The following is a 17,840-nucleotide window of genomic DNA, read 5'->3' as shown; positions in this document are numbered from 1 at the left end:
GCAGGAGACAACCACACTTGAGTGCTGGACTGTGATTCACTGTCACATGAGCAATTTGGTTTTGGGGGTTGTGTGTCACAGTGACACACTGCTCATATAGCTCTTTAGGACTTAGTTCAGCTTTCCAGGTTTCTTAACAGTAATGTGATTTCCTTCTCAACGTCATCACATTAAGAATATTCAAAGGAGTTATGTACACAGTTTAGCTGGTATTCCTTTAGTTGTGTTCCAAGTGCTTGGAGGTGGAAAAAAAGTAAGTGCTATATATTTATTGTGAGATGTTTGTGAAAACTTTCAATTATTGGAGTGAGGAAGTCATATGAGCCAATAATTTTGATTTGGGGTAACACAGTTTCATAGAACTAGTCTGCTGTGCAAGGACTAAAGGCATGCTGTGTTTAGTCTGTGTAGTTATACTGGATATACTAAATGATGACAACTTCTTATCTTAGTAGTATGACTTTTATGATACATTAATGAGAATGTTTGTTTTATTTAACTAGTTATTCTCTGTCCCTCTTTATCTGCCTTTTAGAGAAAAAGAATAAAAATAACCTTATTTTTAAATTAACTTTTCTTTAAAGTTCATAGGCATGTTGTGGTGACAGGAAAGACACAGCTGCACCTTTTGTTGATGAGTGTGCAACTAATACTTACATTGTGCAATGTACATGTTTCTGCATTTAGAGAAAGCAAAGTTGGGCGTAGAACACTTGTGAAACCAGGGTAGTAAGTTAATGAGATATTCCCCTTCTAGCAGTTTAAGCTCTTCCAAATCCCCTTACCTGCTAGCTAATCAAATAGATATGGAACAATTAATATATTACTTTTTAAAAAAATTTGAGGCGTTAAATACATAATTCCAAAATGGGCAGTGGTGACTTCTTTATACCTGTTCAAATGCTGCTACTTCTAGAAGTGAAATAGGATCCTTGGTTTCCTTCATGTTTGCAAAATTTCTTCTTTCCCAGTGCTAGCAGAGCTGCAGTGACTCTCCTTGTCTGGCTCCTGCTTTTCCTTGTGTGACCCCTTCATTCTCTTTGCTTGCAGCGGTCAGTAACAATTTATGTAGCTGTTAATATAAAATAATTACTTCTTTTGCAGCCATTTGTCTTATAGTTTTCTAACCTACTACATTGTTTGTGTCAATATTGAAACCAATATTGCTGACCCAATCTGAATTTAAAATCTAGCATGTACTTGTATGACAGGCATGATCAGTGATTTCCCAGGGTTGGGGAGAGTAGACCTGGCTGAAGAAAGGCTGGCAAAGCCCTCACTCACCAGCAGCAGATGGACAACCCAGACTCCTGGGAAAAGTGATTTGTTCCAAATGTGAGAAACTGAGCAGAAAATTTATCTTCTCAACCAAGGCTTTTGTGGAGCAATAAGGTGTTCTGTTATAAAGGCACTTCATGTGCAAGCCCAAGCAACAGGGGCAAGCTTTGAACTCCTGGAGGTGAACTTTCAAAATACAAATATAACTTTTTCATTGGAGTTTTCTTGGTCAGATTATGAAACTAAGCTAATGCTATTTTTTATTTTAATGGTACACTGATGACCCAGGTGAATAAAATTTGTATGTGTCTTTAAGAAGCCTTGGGATTACTTGCTAGTAGGATCAGGGATGAGGAAATGCAACTTCCTAGCTCAGCAGTTTAAATACTCAAAACAGAGAGAAAACTGGTAAATCTTGGCCAAGGTGCTAAAAATGTATTCCATTTAGGTTTCAAATCCATATGTGTGGGGCTTGCATCTGCTCATCTCAAGATGAATAAGGCACCAAAATGTTGAAGTAACTGGAGGAAAGTTGTTTTCTCACTGTTTTGGCAATATCCCTCTGCTGTACAACATCTGTACTAGAAAGGAAACAATTAGCTGCTCAGAGGGCTGTCCCCTCAGTGACAAACAGATTCTCATGGATTGTTTTGCAAGTGTGTTCCCTGTAACCCTTGGTGCTCACCCCTCCAAGCAGCTCTGCGGTGGTGCGAGTGTGGGGATTGTGAGCAGCTGGAGAATGGAAGGGGCTGCAGGGAGCTGCGGTTTGGACCAGTGCAGAGGTTGAAAATTACCTCAGCTGGCTGCTATATTCTGATTCATATTATCAGAATTGACAGGATTTAAATCCCAGTTTTTTTCTCCTGCTGAGATGAATGTGTTCCAGCTGGAGATCACATGGTGTGGGAGCTCTGAACCATAAAAGAAAGTTACTCTGCGTAATTTGCCTTTCCAGTTAATCCTTTTGCTTTTTGAAACTGTATTTCCTCGGTTAATAATTCACTCTAATATCTTTGTATTGTGCCCTGGAGCATGATATGTAGTTTAGGTAATTTAAAAATTGATTTAAAATTATTCTAATCATTTTTAATCAATGCCAAATAAACAAATGTTTGCATAACAATTCCTTAATGTAGATTCTTTGGTCAGTGGTATCCTGTGTGTCCTATATACTTAATTCTAGGCATAAATTTAAAGAGAGATTAGGAAATGCAGAAGATGAGTTGAAATAAGCACCATGCAATATAAAGGAAGAACAAAGCACCAAACAGAAAAATATACTAACTTGTCCTTAACCTTGATGCTTTAATTTCAACACAATGAATAATGACAAAACTTTCATAGTGGCTGAGGTATTAGATGAAATAACTTACAGTAGTCCCTCCTTCTCCTCCTCCTTCTTTCTCCAGCAGTTTGCACGTTACATAAGCTGATTTCTTTGTTTTTCCTCTTTCCTCATGAACAGACTTCACTGTTTTCTCTAAGCAGACTGGTTTGCATTGCTGACGCCTCTCCTCTCAGCAGAGGCTTGCCCTCTGAGAGGAGGAGCATCGTGTGAGTGGGACCCAGCATGTAAACAAACCGAGCATCTGGGGAGAAGTTCTTTCTGGCAACTTGTAGGGCTTGTAAATGGGATAAATGTGAGCCTCTCATAGTGTTATTACCATTGCAAAATCAGTTCCTCGTGCAGTGGTACTGGATTACATTTGCAAACAATGTCTTCTGAACCAGGTAAGGCTGATTGAGATGCTTCTGGCAAACTTTAATCTTTGCAAGACTTGGGGTGTGTTTGTGTCCAGAGACACCAAGAGTTAAAGTTTCTAGTCTGAGGCAAATAAACTGGTGAACATCAGCTGCCTTGTGATGCAATACAACTGGAATGCTCTGGTGGCTTCTTTCTCCTATTTGCAGTAAATGAGCTTGAAGTTGCCTGAACTGATTGCCTGATACATCTGCCACACCAACAACCCCGATAATTTTGGCTTGTTTTGCTGCTGCTTTCACCAGCTCAGGACTTTCTTAAAAGCAAATCAGTTTTCCGATGTTTTTAAGTGGTTTCAGTTCCTGGTTTGTTTGCCAGATTCACTGAGCTCTGTTCATAGCTGTAGGGCTTCTATAGGACATATCTGTGAGAAAGCATTGACTCTGAGATTTATATCCTGCATGAGATTTATATCATTGTTTTAGGAAGTAGGTGTACGCTTGTGACTTATACCCAGCTTTTCATGTATAATATTGCAATAATCCATTTAACTGATGCTTATGCTACACATAAGGTACAGAATTGGCTTCCGGAATAATAATAAAAAAAAATCAGCCTTTTATTGCACCATCCAGTGAAAGGCTTGGATTTTTCCATTGTATGCTTGTAAATTAGTTTTAAAGAATACTATTGAAGATACTGCTTTACTTCTGAGTGCATTTTTCAGTTCTGAGAAAAATTGAGCTTGGGATAAATTCAGTCAAAAGGCATATCAAACCCTAACACATAATATAAAATAGCAAATATTCTGAATTAGGTTTTTCGCAGAGAGATGGGTGAAGATGATGTGTGGAAGGTTTGGGTTTAGCATGCCAGTCTCCCTCTCTGGAAAGCCTTCTGAGGCTAAAGAGGGGGAAGGAAGTTACTGGCAGAGTGAGTTTGATATTTGCTACAGAAGCTTGGAGTAGATGTATGCAAGAAGCTCTACCCAGTTCTCCTGATTTCAGTACTTGTGGGCATCTGATTTTTTAGGGGGGGTACAAAGAATACTTGTTTTAAAAAAAATCTATTGGCTCCTTATCTGCTTTATGAACAAGCTGAAAACTGCCCTTTTCCCTTTAGCATTTAATAATCAACAAAAAGGAGGGGAATCACACCTTTTCTCCCACTCCTTAAATACCATTTTGTTGTATCCTGAGAAGAATTTACATGTGGATGTAGGAAACTTTCTTTCTGTGATCATTCTCTGATCTGTCTCTTAAGAGCTGTTTCCGAATGTGTATCCTTTTCCTGTAAATGTGACGGGAGCCCTTACGGATCTTTCAGGAAGTATAATGTGGTGTTATAACCACTATTTCCTCTTTCCCTTTGGCTTACTTTCAGTCTGCAGAAGCCTAGGCCTACAGAATTCTAACATGTCACAGTGGCAGTCTGAAGGTCAAATAGAGTGGTGAAGCTGTGATATTTGGGGTTTTTTTTGAGATTAACTATGTGATGCACAAATACATTTGCACATGCTTTAAGGTGACATAAATTATACTATGAGGTGTAGGAGACCCATGGATATAGCCAGTGCACAGAGAAAACAAATAATTCCAGTCTGTGTGCATTTTAAATAAAATGGATTCCCCTAAACAGTGTCAGAGAAGCAGCGAGTCTCTTGGTGAAGCATTGAAACACGAAGAAATCCTTCCAGTGCTGACTGCTGGGACTGAGAAGGCAAAAGGAGGGACACTACCTACAGAAAGTATAAATTCACATAGTGGTTCATTCATTGTTATCAGCATGGGCAGTTTGGGCAGTAGAGTGTCTGCAGGTACCTAGACAAAGCAGTTTTTGCAAGCACTAAAGGCCACAACAAATATGTACAATATACCTTCCCTGGAGCGTTGATGTTTATGAAGACTCGAACTTTATAGATTTATATTCTTTTAGTAGTAGCATTCGCTATAAGGGAAAAAACAGATTTCAACAATACCTTTTCAAAGGGTCATTGATGCCATGACTCAGAAGTCAATGGGGAGTTGATGCTGGAGTGAGTTTTTTTCATTAATGCCATCATTATGCTTTTCTTTGAGTCTTATGTTAATCTTTTACATGCTGTATAAACAGAATGTCTGTTGGTTTACACCAATGCTTGTAAACCCAGTGTATTTGTTGAGTCTTTACTAAAAATTCAAAATATTTATGTAATTCTTCTCTATCTCTCCCCTTCTGCCCTGGGTTTATAATTATTATAAAACAAAGGATTAAATTTCTTTAGTGTTAAGAGTTTGGAACTTTAGTGCCTGTGTATTCCTTACAGTTTTACAGGCAATGCTTGATGTTGAGAAGGACAGGTAGTTAGGAAACACAGTATTTCCTTTACATTGCCATAAGATATTTAATACATGATGATTGCTCTTGCTTGCCTGTGAAAAAACCCCTGCAGTCATGACCAGTCACTATAAAAAAGAAAACAAAAAGAAGGAAAGGCAACAGCTGGTTTACGTCATGTGAGGTAGAGAGGGCTTGGAGTATTGCCAAACCTTGTATTAGAAAAGAAATTAAATGCTTAACCTTAAACAAATGTTATTTTTACGAGCAATTTCGTAGAGTTTATTTGCTCTCTGTTTTGGAAAACTTTATTCCCCATCATGCAAGCCATCCACTTTTTTTAGTGACTATTACAATACTCTTTTTTCTGATGCCAAGAGCTGAGGCTCTAAGGAGAGTGCTAAATATTACATAGGAGTCAGCAACATTATGTTGGGCTGCAGTTTTGCAGCAGCTCAAGTGATCCAGTGGGCATTTGCTGCCAGGAGGCTGCCAGGTCCCTTCCTGGGGCTCTTGGGCTCACCCAGAGCCAGCTGAGCTTGATCCCCCTGTACAAAACTCTGGTGCTAAAAGCTGTGTCCACTCTCCCGGGAGCTGTGCGGGGTCACACTGACCTGGAGAAAAACCCTGGGGCAGGTAAGAAGTGAGCAGTGGGAATTACAGGGATGTGGAGGGATGGAAAGGATGGGATTTCTCATCTTGGTGGAGACTGTCCCACTCTGGTCTAGCTGCAGTTTGGGTGGGAACAGCCTTTTTTTGGTCTGTCCTGGGGCCTTCAAACATTTGCATTTTGAAATATTTGCAAAGTGAAAGGTTGCGCATTCTTGAGGTGTTTTGGACAAAACTTCAGCCATTTCAAAATTAATTCTCTTCTTGAAATCTAGTTATACTTAATGTATTTTTTACATTACATTACTAATTTTTTTAAATAGCATTTTCTATCCATTTGCATGCTCAAAGATAAATATTCATAGGAATAAAAAGCTTTTTGGAGCAGTATGATAAATTTTCAACTTTGCATAGAAACAAGATATTTGAATTCTACAGCTTTTTATAAGTTTTAAGAAATTACATTCAAAATTCATCATACAGTTGCTGTTTTTATTTTTTTTTAACATTTAAGTTTTAAATGGAGGTCTAGAAAAGAGAGGAGAGAGAACTCAACAATAGAATACTTTTGATTTTTAATCTCTCAGCCTGTTCAGGGCATGAAGCATAAAGCTGTTTCAATCTGTATAATATTCAAGAGGCAAATGCATTCACGTCCAGGTCTGTTAACCTGGTGTGAATTCTGTGGAAAATAAAAAGAGTGGTCATCTCTGGCAATTAAGGGCTAAGGGATTTTTTCCCCCATTTGGATTCCAGGCAACTTGTATTTGGCTTCCTTACATAAGGATGATTATGAGCCAGTTGGTTAATGTGAAATGGTGATTGGTTTCTTGTTCCTTACGGAAAGGAGCAATGTAAAAGCTGGCATAATTGTGGTAGGCTTTCAAGAGACTGGACAAGGAAGGTTCTTCCTGAATGATTACACAGGAAGGCTCTAAATGCGCTTAAACGAGGCTTTTTGTGGCTATTCTTCACTTTTTTTTCCTCAACCAGGTCAAAAGCAGGAAGCACTTGAATTCTTGTGAAGTGTCCAGCTTTGGGTTCTTTATATTTCTGGTTTGGTGCAGTGAGCATTCCCAGGGAGCTGCTTGTTTCGGAGCTGATGGTTGTTAATGACTTGGCAGGGAGGCTGGAGCTCCTGGGGAGCTGAGAGAGCCGGGCTTGGGGAGGGAGGCAGAGGCCATGGAGCAGCTGCACCACTGGGTCTTCTCTCCATCCCCACCTTCCTCTTTATCATAAAGTTCATGAGTTTACATTTACTTGTAACCTTTCATGTAACAGGAAGCAGTGCCTGGTAGCCCGTTGTAATGCTGTTGTGCAGTTAATACCCTGCTGCCTGTTCTATAAATAGAGCATATTTCAAGCCATCCGTTTTTAGATAATGTTTATTTTTATTTGTTTTTTCTCCTTTCTGTCCCTAATGTTTTCTCCAACCACGCTGAGATATGATTCAATAAAATCAGTATTATTTAGTGGCTACTTGCTTCTTGAAAGTGACTCTTGTCTTCCTTTCCCTATCAATAAATGTGCATCTTTGCCCAGGCTCCAGTGCATCTGAGGTGCATGAATGCATGTAACTGGCTGCTTTATTTTTTGGGCAGGGTTACATTTCTGATGGTTTAACTTTCCCAGACCGCATCCTGAGGCTAGATGGGTGCACAGAAAGTGGTGGGAGCGGGCAGCCAGGAGGAGGGAGGGGAATGGATGGAGCAATTTGTGTCCATGACAGCTGGCTGCTGCTTGGGTCGTCAAATGCTGGCAGGACACATGGACTGCCTCAGCAGCTGGATCAGGGAAACAGTTTCCATCTATCAGTGATCATTTTATTGACTTGTATTGAGTAATTGACTTCTTTCTGCATCTTTGGCTCTTCTGCATTTTGGATATACTATATTATGTATTTATTTCTTTAAATTATTATTATTTATGTATTTTACAGCTTCTGCCCAGATCTTCTGAAATAACACATCAGTTACAGTTTCAACCTTCTGTAATTAGATAATTTATTTTTTTTCCCCTTTGGTTCTGTGGGGCCTTTTTGCTTTTGGTTGTTTAGCATCCTGTTTCTAAAAATGCTTTCTTTTAGTGCTTTTATCTACAGAAATAGCTGATTTCATGTCTCAAAGCATATGGATAGTTTCCAAAATAGCTCTGAGTGGAGATGAAATAACTTCTCAGATAACTGGGCAGACAGAGAACAAGACTGAAGTGTCAGTGACTTGTTAGAGAAGTTCAGAAGCAATGAATACATGCAAAATGATGAAATTTGTAGGTAGCTCAAATTTCTCTAAGCACACTGTTATTTTATAATGGCTTATGAATTATAGAAGGGGAGGTCTTTCTGTCATTGTCTGAGTAATCCCTGCACTTGCTTGGTAAGTATATGCTAATTAATCCTCTTGAATTATTCCAGTGATTTTTAGGAAATAGTCAGCTGCATTCTCCCCTCAGTTGACCCCAGTATTGCAGGTGCTTTCCTTAATATGAAGTTAAATTGGGTTGCCCAACATGGTGTCATACTGTCTATCTGATATATGATAAAAGAAAGAAGAAAAGAAATAATCCTAAAACTCAACAAATAAAGTGAAAAAACTACCAGACTCAGTGCAATAATCCTTACCCTGAAAAGTGATTCTTCTGTGATCAGTAAATCAGTTTTTACAAGTGGGGTGTCTTGTTTAGTAAATAGGAGCTTGGGGCACTTAGTAAATGATGATTGCCATCTATGCAGAATATGCTGGTGACAATTAAAAACTTAGTGAAAATTTTCATTCTTGCATAAAATAATAGTTGAGGGGACATTGCTCACCTCATGCATCTCTGTGGAGAAAACTAAAATGAAAAAATAATTCTGGGAAAATGTGGAGGAGGCGTAACTTGTCAGTCTTTTCTTGTGGTAGGGTTCATAATCAAAATTACTATTAATGCAGTAGGAACTCAAGAAAGCTACACAAAACTTGCTCAAGCCCTTCCTTCATCAAACATGAGGGAAGCTGTAAAGAGAGCATGGGACAGGGAGGGGAGGAAGTGCCCCTCCAATACAGAACTCACCAGTGCTCCCATTACCACAATGGGGGAAGAGGTTGACAGATGTAGTTGGGATGCTACTGCAACTTTGTGAAATGCAGTGATGTGAGAAGCAGCTCTCGAGCTGAAAGTTGCCATTGTGAGTTATGGCACTGGCAAAAGGCAGTGCTGGCAAGGAGGGAGGAATTACCTGAAGTTACCTGGCACAGAAATGAGACAGTAACAGCAGGGCAGCTGACTTGGGCTACAGGGTCAACTTGCCCTGCCTATTCCTGGAGTGATGCTTCTCATTGTACCCATTTTTTTTTTTTTTTTTTTTTTTTTTTTTTTTTTTTTTTTTTGTGGCTTTGGATCCTATGGTTCTTAGCTACATGAAGTTCATGGTACATGTAGGGTCAGGAGCTGTATTCACATGTAAATCTTGTAGTTGTAATAAAAGCAAAGAAAAAAATATTGTCCAAATCTGATGGAAGATTTTGAAATTATTTCATGAAACACAAGCCATGAAATGTCTCTACAAGTAAAAGAATACTATTGCATATTTTCTCTCTAGACTTTGTGCTTGATAATATGTGTTTAAATACTAAAGTGAAAACAAGGCTTTGAGGGAACATATTGCAATAGAGGAACTAAGTATGTGGAAGAGGAGCAATTTCTGTGAACAGAACTGCTCGCACTCAGAGCTCTCCCTTCAGTCATGTGTTTCTGGAGATGTGGTTTGAACATTTCTTTTCTCTGTATATTTACGAAACCCTCATTATTCATTAAATAGCTGATGAACTATTCCACCATCAGCAAAACTATTGTCACAGTGTGTACAAGTGTAGGTGAGTAATAAAAACCTCAGTGAAGAAATGGTGTGGTTTGGCGAGGACCTCAGTCATAAGTTTCTACTTTCAAACTACAATCATTTGAAGTTCTGTACAATGCTGCTTTTTATAGAAAGATAATCCCATTAATTGTCAACTCATTTTACTAAGAGTCACAGCAGATGCACAGATTTGCCTGCAAGGAAAAGATTATCAGAGCCAAAAGAACAAAGATTGCAGCCAGACAGGACAACAGAGTGAAGCACACTGAGTCTGCCTCCTGTAGCCAGCATTGGCAGGACATTTGTAGTGACTGGAATTCACCATTCAGTTCCTTGCTTTGTGTGATTCACTGTATGCCAAGACTGAGATCAGGGGATTACTGATAATTCTTATTTAGTTAATATTTTGGTGCTTCTTGTTAAAGCTTGGACTTTATAATCTTGAATTTTTTGCCTTAAATATGTATCCTACTTAAAAGTGGTGGCATCCATAGCAACTCCATTTTTTAAGTAGAAATTACTGAAAGCTCTGTTTCAGTCTAGAAATAAAAGTTACCATCAGAAAGGTACATGATTTCTTCCAACCAAAACAATTGTAATGCTTGGCAAAACATGGGAAAAGCAGCATGGAATGCCCAAACCTCATAAATACTTGCAAATCAAATCAATGCAGTAATGTCTCACCTTAGACCAACCAGATTTGGGAACATTTGGTATTGAGTTCGGTCACTGATGGTCTGTATAACCCACCTCAATTTATTAAAAATGAGACTATTTCAGAAGTAATTTCTTACTCTAAAATAATTTGGGTGTTGTGCACAGTTAAACTTGCTGAAGTTTCTTTCGGTTTTCCTTCTGTATTGCTCTGTGTATTTGCCACCAGTGGTTCACAACTGTTGTGCATACCACAGTCTGGAAACCTTTGCTCTCTGTTACTAAGTAAGGTACCATATCTACCAAGAAGTTAAATATTTTCTGGTTCTTGGCAAGTATCATATGGCAAGTGTTTGATCTGACAGTTTGAAATTCAGTAAGGTTTCCTGTTTAACTGCACCATCACATGTTCTGCGTGCATTCACAGGGGTCATTAAACTAAAAGAGCAGTATTTATATACTTTTTGCAATCTCCAATTTATATCTACCATATTCACTTGAAGATTTCTTTACTACATGCATAAAATGCTATGAAATGCAGGTAATACTGGTTCTATTAATGTTTGTATGCAGTGAGAAATAATAGTTTTATATGGTTTACATATTTTTTTACTCACTGAAAATGGTCTACCTTCTTCTGTTAAGCCTAGAATATTTTTACCCGTGTCTGGGGAATAGCTCTGCAAGAAAAAAAACTCTACATTTTTGCATTTTGTCAGCATAGGTATCTGAACTAATCCTTTAAAAGAACCCGATCTGTCCCCTATGCTTTGCCAAGATTCCATTTTTCAAAGATAATTCTAAACTGTATGTTATTGGCTCTTTATTTTTCTGGCCAGCACCTTCTTGCAGAAAGAAAACTAATTTATTTGATGAGACAGCCCTCCCGACTTCAGCAAAAGCTATTTTTTTTCTCTTTTTGCAATATTTGGTTGTCAGCTATTTATAGTATTTCAGCAGTGGCTCACCACAGTAAAGGCTGGCCTGATGTTTAACCTTTATAGCTCATCTGCACAGAACAGAATATCAGTGTGGAGTTTCTGCACTATTCTGCAGCTGGAAGCATTCACAATTCTATCACCACTGCAGTGGGAGATGTGAGGATGTATCAAAGCACCACTGTGTAATTAACTTGGAATGATAGCTTTTAATAGAAATTAGAGGAATAAAGATTATTTTTTTTCCATGAGAGAAATGTTGACTTCCAGAATTCCTACTCTCCTCCTTCACACTCCTAATTCTCAGATAATTTGAGCTTAGTCCAGTTGTTATTGACATTGGCTATGCTTCAGCAGTATAATGCCTCTCAGGCACATGTCTGCTCCCCTCACAGAAAGGATAAATCTGTGAAGGGGAAGTACCAGGTTACTTGAGACTTAGGTTTGAGGGCAGGTTTGGACACAACTGTGTGCAAAATCTATGACCTCACATACTGGATGTCTGGCTCAACCTCAGCATGTGGTGCTGTAGCCAAGATGCTGCTTTCTGCCTCCTTGTTTGTGATCAGGAAGCTGCTGCTCACTCTTGCTCTGCCCTTGCCACAGCTCCTTTGGTGTTTGGTGGGTTGGTCTCTGTAGTGGCAGTGTCACTTGGCGCTCCTCTGAGCTGGTCAGGAGAATGTCTGCTTTGGTTGCTGTGCCTGAGCCAGTGCTTGGCAGGCTCTGTTTGCTGAACACCCATTTCTGTCCAGGGCTGGCAGGAAGTGTGAGGCTTTGCACTGGTGTTACATGAAAAGACCCAGCAGTAGAACAGCAAGACCACAGCCACTGAGGTAGCTGCTCTTGGGACTTAACACAAGGGGCATGCATAGCTATGTAATTTAAGAGAAGTAATTTTGATCCTTTAATTTTGCCTCTTGTCGTACGAGACTAATACTTCCCCCATAGGTTTTGTTTACATCCAGAAACACTGCATTTCTTTCATTCAGAATGTATGAACAAGAGTGGGATCGCAGTGGCAGTAAAAATGAGACAGTGCTGAAGCAGTAGAAAAGCACTATGTGCTTGAGAGAATAAAAAGAAATACAACAGAAGAGTTAATGGTGTTGAGATTGGCTTATGGAACTGCTGATGGAGGACATATCAAATGCTAAGACGTGAGTGTAATCTTCATGAATATAAATAAGCCATTTTTTAATCTTACTGGCACTTCAAGCTGGCTGTTTTGGGTTTTTTTTGTCTAAATGTTCATGAATCCAAGTTACTTCTAATTAAAACACCCTGAAAAAAAATATAATGCATCTCCTAGATTCAAACATACTTGCAGATACGTGTTTGCAAGCATTCTAGCTTCTCATTTCCTTGCAGATGATAAGCAAAGTAATTAAGTGCTTATCAAATTTGCACTGTTTCCTTCTCTTTTCTATTAGCTATTATTACCTCTTTCTCCCTTACTCCTCTTAAATCTTTCCCCACCTTTCTCGCCTCTTCAGTGTAGGTAATTATTCCTGATTATAAGAGGGGGGTATTAATCACGTACCAGTCAGCACAGCAAGTGGCTGGTAGCATTTTGTTGTGCATGACATTTCTGACTTCAGGTAAAATTTCTTATAATTTTTATTATAATTATAATTATTACAATTTTTAATAATTCATAGGATAGCAGAAGTGTACAAGTGTTTCTTTAATCAGGTTAAAAATAATCATGATGGGGTTCTACTTCAACCCAGTGAAAGGTGCAGGGTTTTGCAACATGTCTGCATTTTTGCATATCTAATGGGATTTTATGTTGTATTTACAGGACAACAATTGTATTTTGAAAGGCAGACTGTGTACTGCTTACTTAGACCTCAGGAATTGAGCAGCCTTACTGAAATGCATGCTGCTGATTGTGGAGCAAGTATTTGGGCTGAATATTGCATGTTTTGGGCTTTTGTTATAACACAATGTATTATTGTGTTACAATACACTTGAATGCAATACACTAGATACAGGAATTTTCACCACAAGTTGTGTTTCTGCCACAGTTTTATTGTCTGCATCACCTGGAAGGTGGTATTGTTCATTGCCTAGAAACTAGGGCTCAGATTTCCAAGGATGTTAAAGGATGCACTTTGCCCAGAGAATTTGACTGCTAGTTTTGTGGCTAGATTTCTGTTACCTTTTACCATTCCAGCTTTACGTGGCTTGAGGATGTGACATGGTTATCAAAATCACTAGTTTGAAATATGGGTTAAATGTCTGCAGAATGTCCATCTCGAGCAAGCATGGCTCCGAGAGAGGAAGGAGAATTTGTTTCATGGCTTGTACAACAATAACAAATTTGAAGTTCTCTTTCCCCACACCCCATGTGCTGAGCTGTTGGAAGCCAGAGCACATCTTGAATCAGAACACCTATTGGAGCTTTTGTTTCCTGTAAGCTGTTGCAAAAATCCCATTCTAGAGAAGCACTCTTTTCTGTTGCTTGTGTTAATATTCTGTCTTACAGTGGAGGAGCTTTACAAAATGGCTTTTGCCCACTGAATGCAACTAATATTTGCCAATCTAGTGGGCACCGTGTGATGTTGACAACAAAATTGATTCTTAAGGCCACACAATATTTTTGCACTAAAGATTTGTTTTCAGCTGTTGCTGGTTTTGCTGGACTTTGTATTAAGGCTGTGTATGCGCCTGTGTAAACCAAGTAGAATGAAAACCTGAATAGCTGCTTGAGGAACTGGGGTTGTGCTGAAATGGTCTCATCAGGCAGGTCTAAGGAAGGGCTGCTGCTGCTGAGAGGAGCTGTCCTGTCCCCTTCCAGTCATATTCCCAGCTGTTCCCTTGTGCAAGCAGCAGTGCTGGGACAGCTGTGAGGTCAAACCCATCCAAAATGCACTCCAGCTTCCACCTACCACATTTCTGCTGCTCATCTCACAGTGCCCTGCAACAAGGGCTGGTGCTGGCCCAGGGGAAGGAGTAGCCAGAAGCAGAAGCTGGAGCAGAAGGTGACAAGGAGGGGGATGGTGGCTGACCACAGAGCAGCTCTATTCTCAGCAGCAGTTCTGTATTTGGCTGGGCGTGATGTGATGGTGAGCGATAACCTTCAACAGGTGTGAATGCCTTGATAAAGCTGTGTGTGCAAAATAAGTTCCTATTCTGGCCACAGCAGAACTTCATTGTCTTAGGAAATCGTTTTAATAAATAAGATGCCATTTTGATAAAGATTTTTAGCCTTGGCCTGAGGAGTTGACACAGCAATGGCCCTTACTGAGCTGCACTCTGGGAGCTGTGGATTTTGCAGCATGCTGGCTGACAAATCTGCAAACCAATTAGTTTTCAGAAAAGTCTAAGCCTTCGCACTTTGACCCTCACTGCAAACTTATAATGATCTGAATATAGATTTATAAATTGTGTGCAATTGCCTTCCCAATTTGTGTGACCTACTGATCCCACAGGCGTTACTCTTCTTAAATTTGTTTCTGAATTTAGAATTGCCCATTTAGAGTGCAAACTGCTACATTTGTAGCAGTATTTGTATAGGATTCTGTAGGAAAGGGAAATCCAGCCTGTCAGCTCTTAGGTGGAGACAAGAAAAACTTGCTGTTGCAACTCTCTGTACCATCAGCTTGGTCTTTCTAAGAGCTTTCACTGCTCCCACCTCCAGGAGAGACAGATATGGCACTTAAAGTACCTTGCTGGGCTTTGGGGAATGCTGTAGGACAGAGCTCTCACTGCTGTAGTACAACACAACTTTTTGTGGATGGGAGTGACACCAAAGGAAACAGAGTCAAGCAATCTCTGCCTGCAATCACAGGCATCCGAGACACTTCTGTAGAGCGGGGGGCTTGTTAGATTATTCTCATCACTCTGGAACAGCCACCTTTATGTTCCTGAGATCTCTTGCTACTTGGATGAACTAGAAGAGGGAAAGATGCTGTGCTGCTGGGTGTTGTGCATCTGTTATCACCGTGTACTGGGGCTTTGGTAGCACGGATTGTTGATCTCACCGTGGACCTCTGCAGGAATCTGTGTTGGTAGAGGCGTACTCTGGGTGTAAGGCTGCCTCAGTGTTCAACAGGAGGAATAGGCTTCAAGGAAATAAAGAATAAATTCTTGGTAGTATTGTTGGAATCCAGAAAATGCTGAAGAATCATTAAGCAGCACAGAGCATTAGTTGTAGCATCTATTTCCATTGCTTGTTCTAAGAGCAGGCTTGGCTGTAGCTAGGGATGGTGGACTTTGCAGTGGGAGAGGGAGTTGGATCAGACCAGAAGGTACAAACTCTGCAGACCAGTTGTTTAGAAGATATAGGAAGATCACCTTATGAAAGAATTGAGTGGGGTTTGGATTTGCTTTTTATGGAAACATGCAAAGAAAAACCCAGCAAAGGCAAGCAAATGGAAAGGGTGACAAACAACAACAGTAAATAGAGGTATAGAACCTCTACCCTAATATTTTTTTAAATGAAAATAATTATGACAACACGGCAGCAAATGATAAATGGGCTTTCCTCCTTTTCCTTGCTCCTCCCACAAAAATGTTGTGGAGTTTTTTTGATTCAGAGGTAAATGAATATTGATCTAAGTGACATCTTAAAGTCCTTCATACTACTCTTTCAGGTTTTTGATTGTGTTTAGAGAAACAATTCCTTTTAAGCCCCAAAACTAGAGAGCATGGTTTTGGCTTCTGCAATCACATTCTAATAAGTGCTTTTATTATAGTTTCTGTTGTTTTCATATGTTTTACTTTATATTTTCTTTCACATTTCTTATCAATAACACCATAATGACCCTATGAAGGAGAATAAATTCCATTCTGCTCAGAATGAGTCAGCTGGCTTTGTGCTGTGCTCTTTTTTCCCCCAATACTTATAATAGGGCTCTTTCCTACAAAAAAAAAAAAGTGCAATTAATTTAGCTGACTGTTGGATCCTTCCATCAGTAATGAAATAAATGTTTTGAATATATAGCATTTTGTACACACTTTAAATACAGAAATAGAATAGGTGAACAAAGATGCTGACTATTTGAACAAGCAACAATTCAAATGGGAAAAACGTCTGTTGGATATTGTCATGTTCCTATAGAAAAGCTTAGGCTAGTCATGGTGGAAGAATATTCTTCATATCCAATCCTTCAAGGTTTAAACAACATAACAAATTTCAGTGAAAGGCAAAGAGTGTTTTTAGGATGAGACACTCTTAAGTATTTTAATATTCTCTGTAGAGAATTGTTAGCACTCTAATAAATGTTCTTGTAGCCATTGTACTCAATCCTGTTTCTTAATTTTGTGTGTATTTATTTTCCAGGCAGCAGCATCTGTCCAAAGCCCTTAATATTGTCTAGAGCTTGTGCAGGGGGTGCCACAGCCAGGCTTGTGGAGCAGAATGTACGCTATGACGCGGCTCAGGGAATAAATGGAAGTGTGGCACTCAAACAGTCCCCACGTTCAGCTGCAAGTCCAAAGCCACAAGGTAAGTACTCTCAAATTTTTTTTGTTAGGGAAGTCATTCTCTCAGACTTCTGAGAGCAACAGAGCACCTTGAGAATCGTATTTGAAAGAGAGAAACCATGGAGCATAAGCTTGCTAGTGAAATACAAATGTTCTCTTAAATGCCTTGTGATTGCGTAGTTTCTTACTTATTTTTTAAAAGTATTGCTGTATTTGAGCTGGGAGGTTTGGACACTATTTTTAACTGGAGTGTTTGACAGTCTGACTTCAAGGCAGGGGTAGTGGGAAGATATTCAGGGTCATTGGAGTCCTAGCAGAGATTGAGAGGAGCCTTCCTGCAGGAGTATGTGGAAGGATGGGAATTTCATGTTTGTGCACCAAAAGCTGACAGTAATGTACAAAGACTACAATTAAATCTCCTTTGTCTCTTTGTGTTCATAAATATCTTTACTTTTAAAAGTTAAATAGATCAACCTGTATATTATACACTTTATATATATGCATATAAAGTGTGTATATAAATATCTATGTATAATCATACATATATAAAATCACTATTTATATTTACTCAAACCATCTTTTTATGTGGTCTTCTCAGTAATATTGTGGATTCTGCTGTGGCTAATCACAGCTAAGAGTCACTACATTCCAGAAGTCTTGAATTCGGATCAAATCTGGACTGATACCTTTTAGTGGTGGCATGCAAGAGGAGCTTTGATTATTTTAAAAGTTAAAAAAAGAGTGAGTTTAGAAGACATAAATCACAATGCTGCTCAGTGTATTGAATTCTGAGACACCTTGCTGATAAGACAGAAATGACAATTACTTACAGAAAAGTAGATGTGGAGGGCTGACCCTGGCTGAGTGCTGCCAAAAGCTGTACTCACCAAAAGCTGTTCTCTCACTCCCCTCTTCAAATGGACAGGGGAGAGAAAATATAACAAAAGGCTCCTGAGTTGACATAAGGACATGGGGAGATCACAAACTGATTACTGTCATGGGAAAAGTGTTGATTTTATTATTAACCAAAATCAGAACAGGATAATGGTAAGTGAAACAAATCTTAAAAACATCT

General features: G+C 39.2%; 1 protein-coding gene and 1 long non-coding RNA gene across 9 annotated transcripts in view; one reads left to right on the top strand and one right to left on the bottom strand.

Moving 5' to 3' along the window:
- The window catches only part of FGD4 (FYVE, RhoGEF and PH domain containing 4), a 101,812-nt gene that overhangs the window by 43,741 nt on the left and 40,231 nt on the right, over positions 1 to 17,840 (top strand). For 6 of the 8 annotated variants that reach the window (XM_085568985.1, XM_085568986.1, XM_085568988.1 and 3 more), the window contains exon 2: positions 16,623 to 16,787. In XM_085568985.1, the coding sequence (XP_085425111.1) occupies positions 16,623 to 16,787 (165 nt within the window). Of the gene's footprint in view, positions 1 to 2,869; positions 3,010 to 9,265; positions 12,934 to 16,622; positions 16,788 to 17,840 lie in introns of those variants that run through there. The other 2 variants (XM_021549369.4, XM_021549368.4) reach the window with 2 other exon arrangements.
- LOC144246315 (uncharacterized) lies at positions 871 to 2,789 on the bottom strand. Its single transcript, XR_013339999.2, has 2 exons — positions 2,652 to 2,789; positions 871 to 1,072 (listed from the first exon to the last, which is right to left on the bottom strand). It is a non-coding gene; the product is annotated as an uncharacterized LOC144246315 (long non-coding RNA).

This window comes from Lonchura striata, chromosome 1A (assembly GCF_050655825.1).
Source record: "Lonchura striata isolate lonStrDom1 chromosome 1A, ASM5065582v1, whole genome shotgun sequence".
Classification (NCBI taxonomy): Eukaryota; Metazoa; Chordata; class Aves; order Passeriformes; family Estrildidae; genus Lonchura; species Lonchura striata.
The sequence above is the reverse complement of the archived record's forward strand: the minus strand, read 5'-3'. Positions and strand labels throughout refer to the sequence as shown.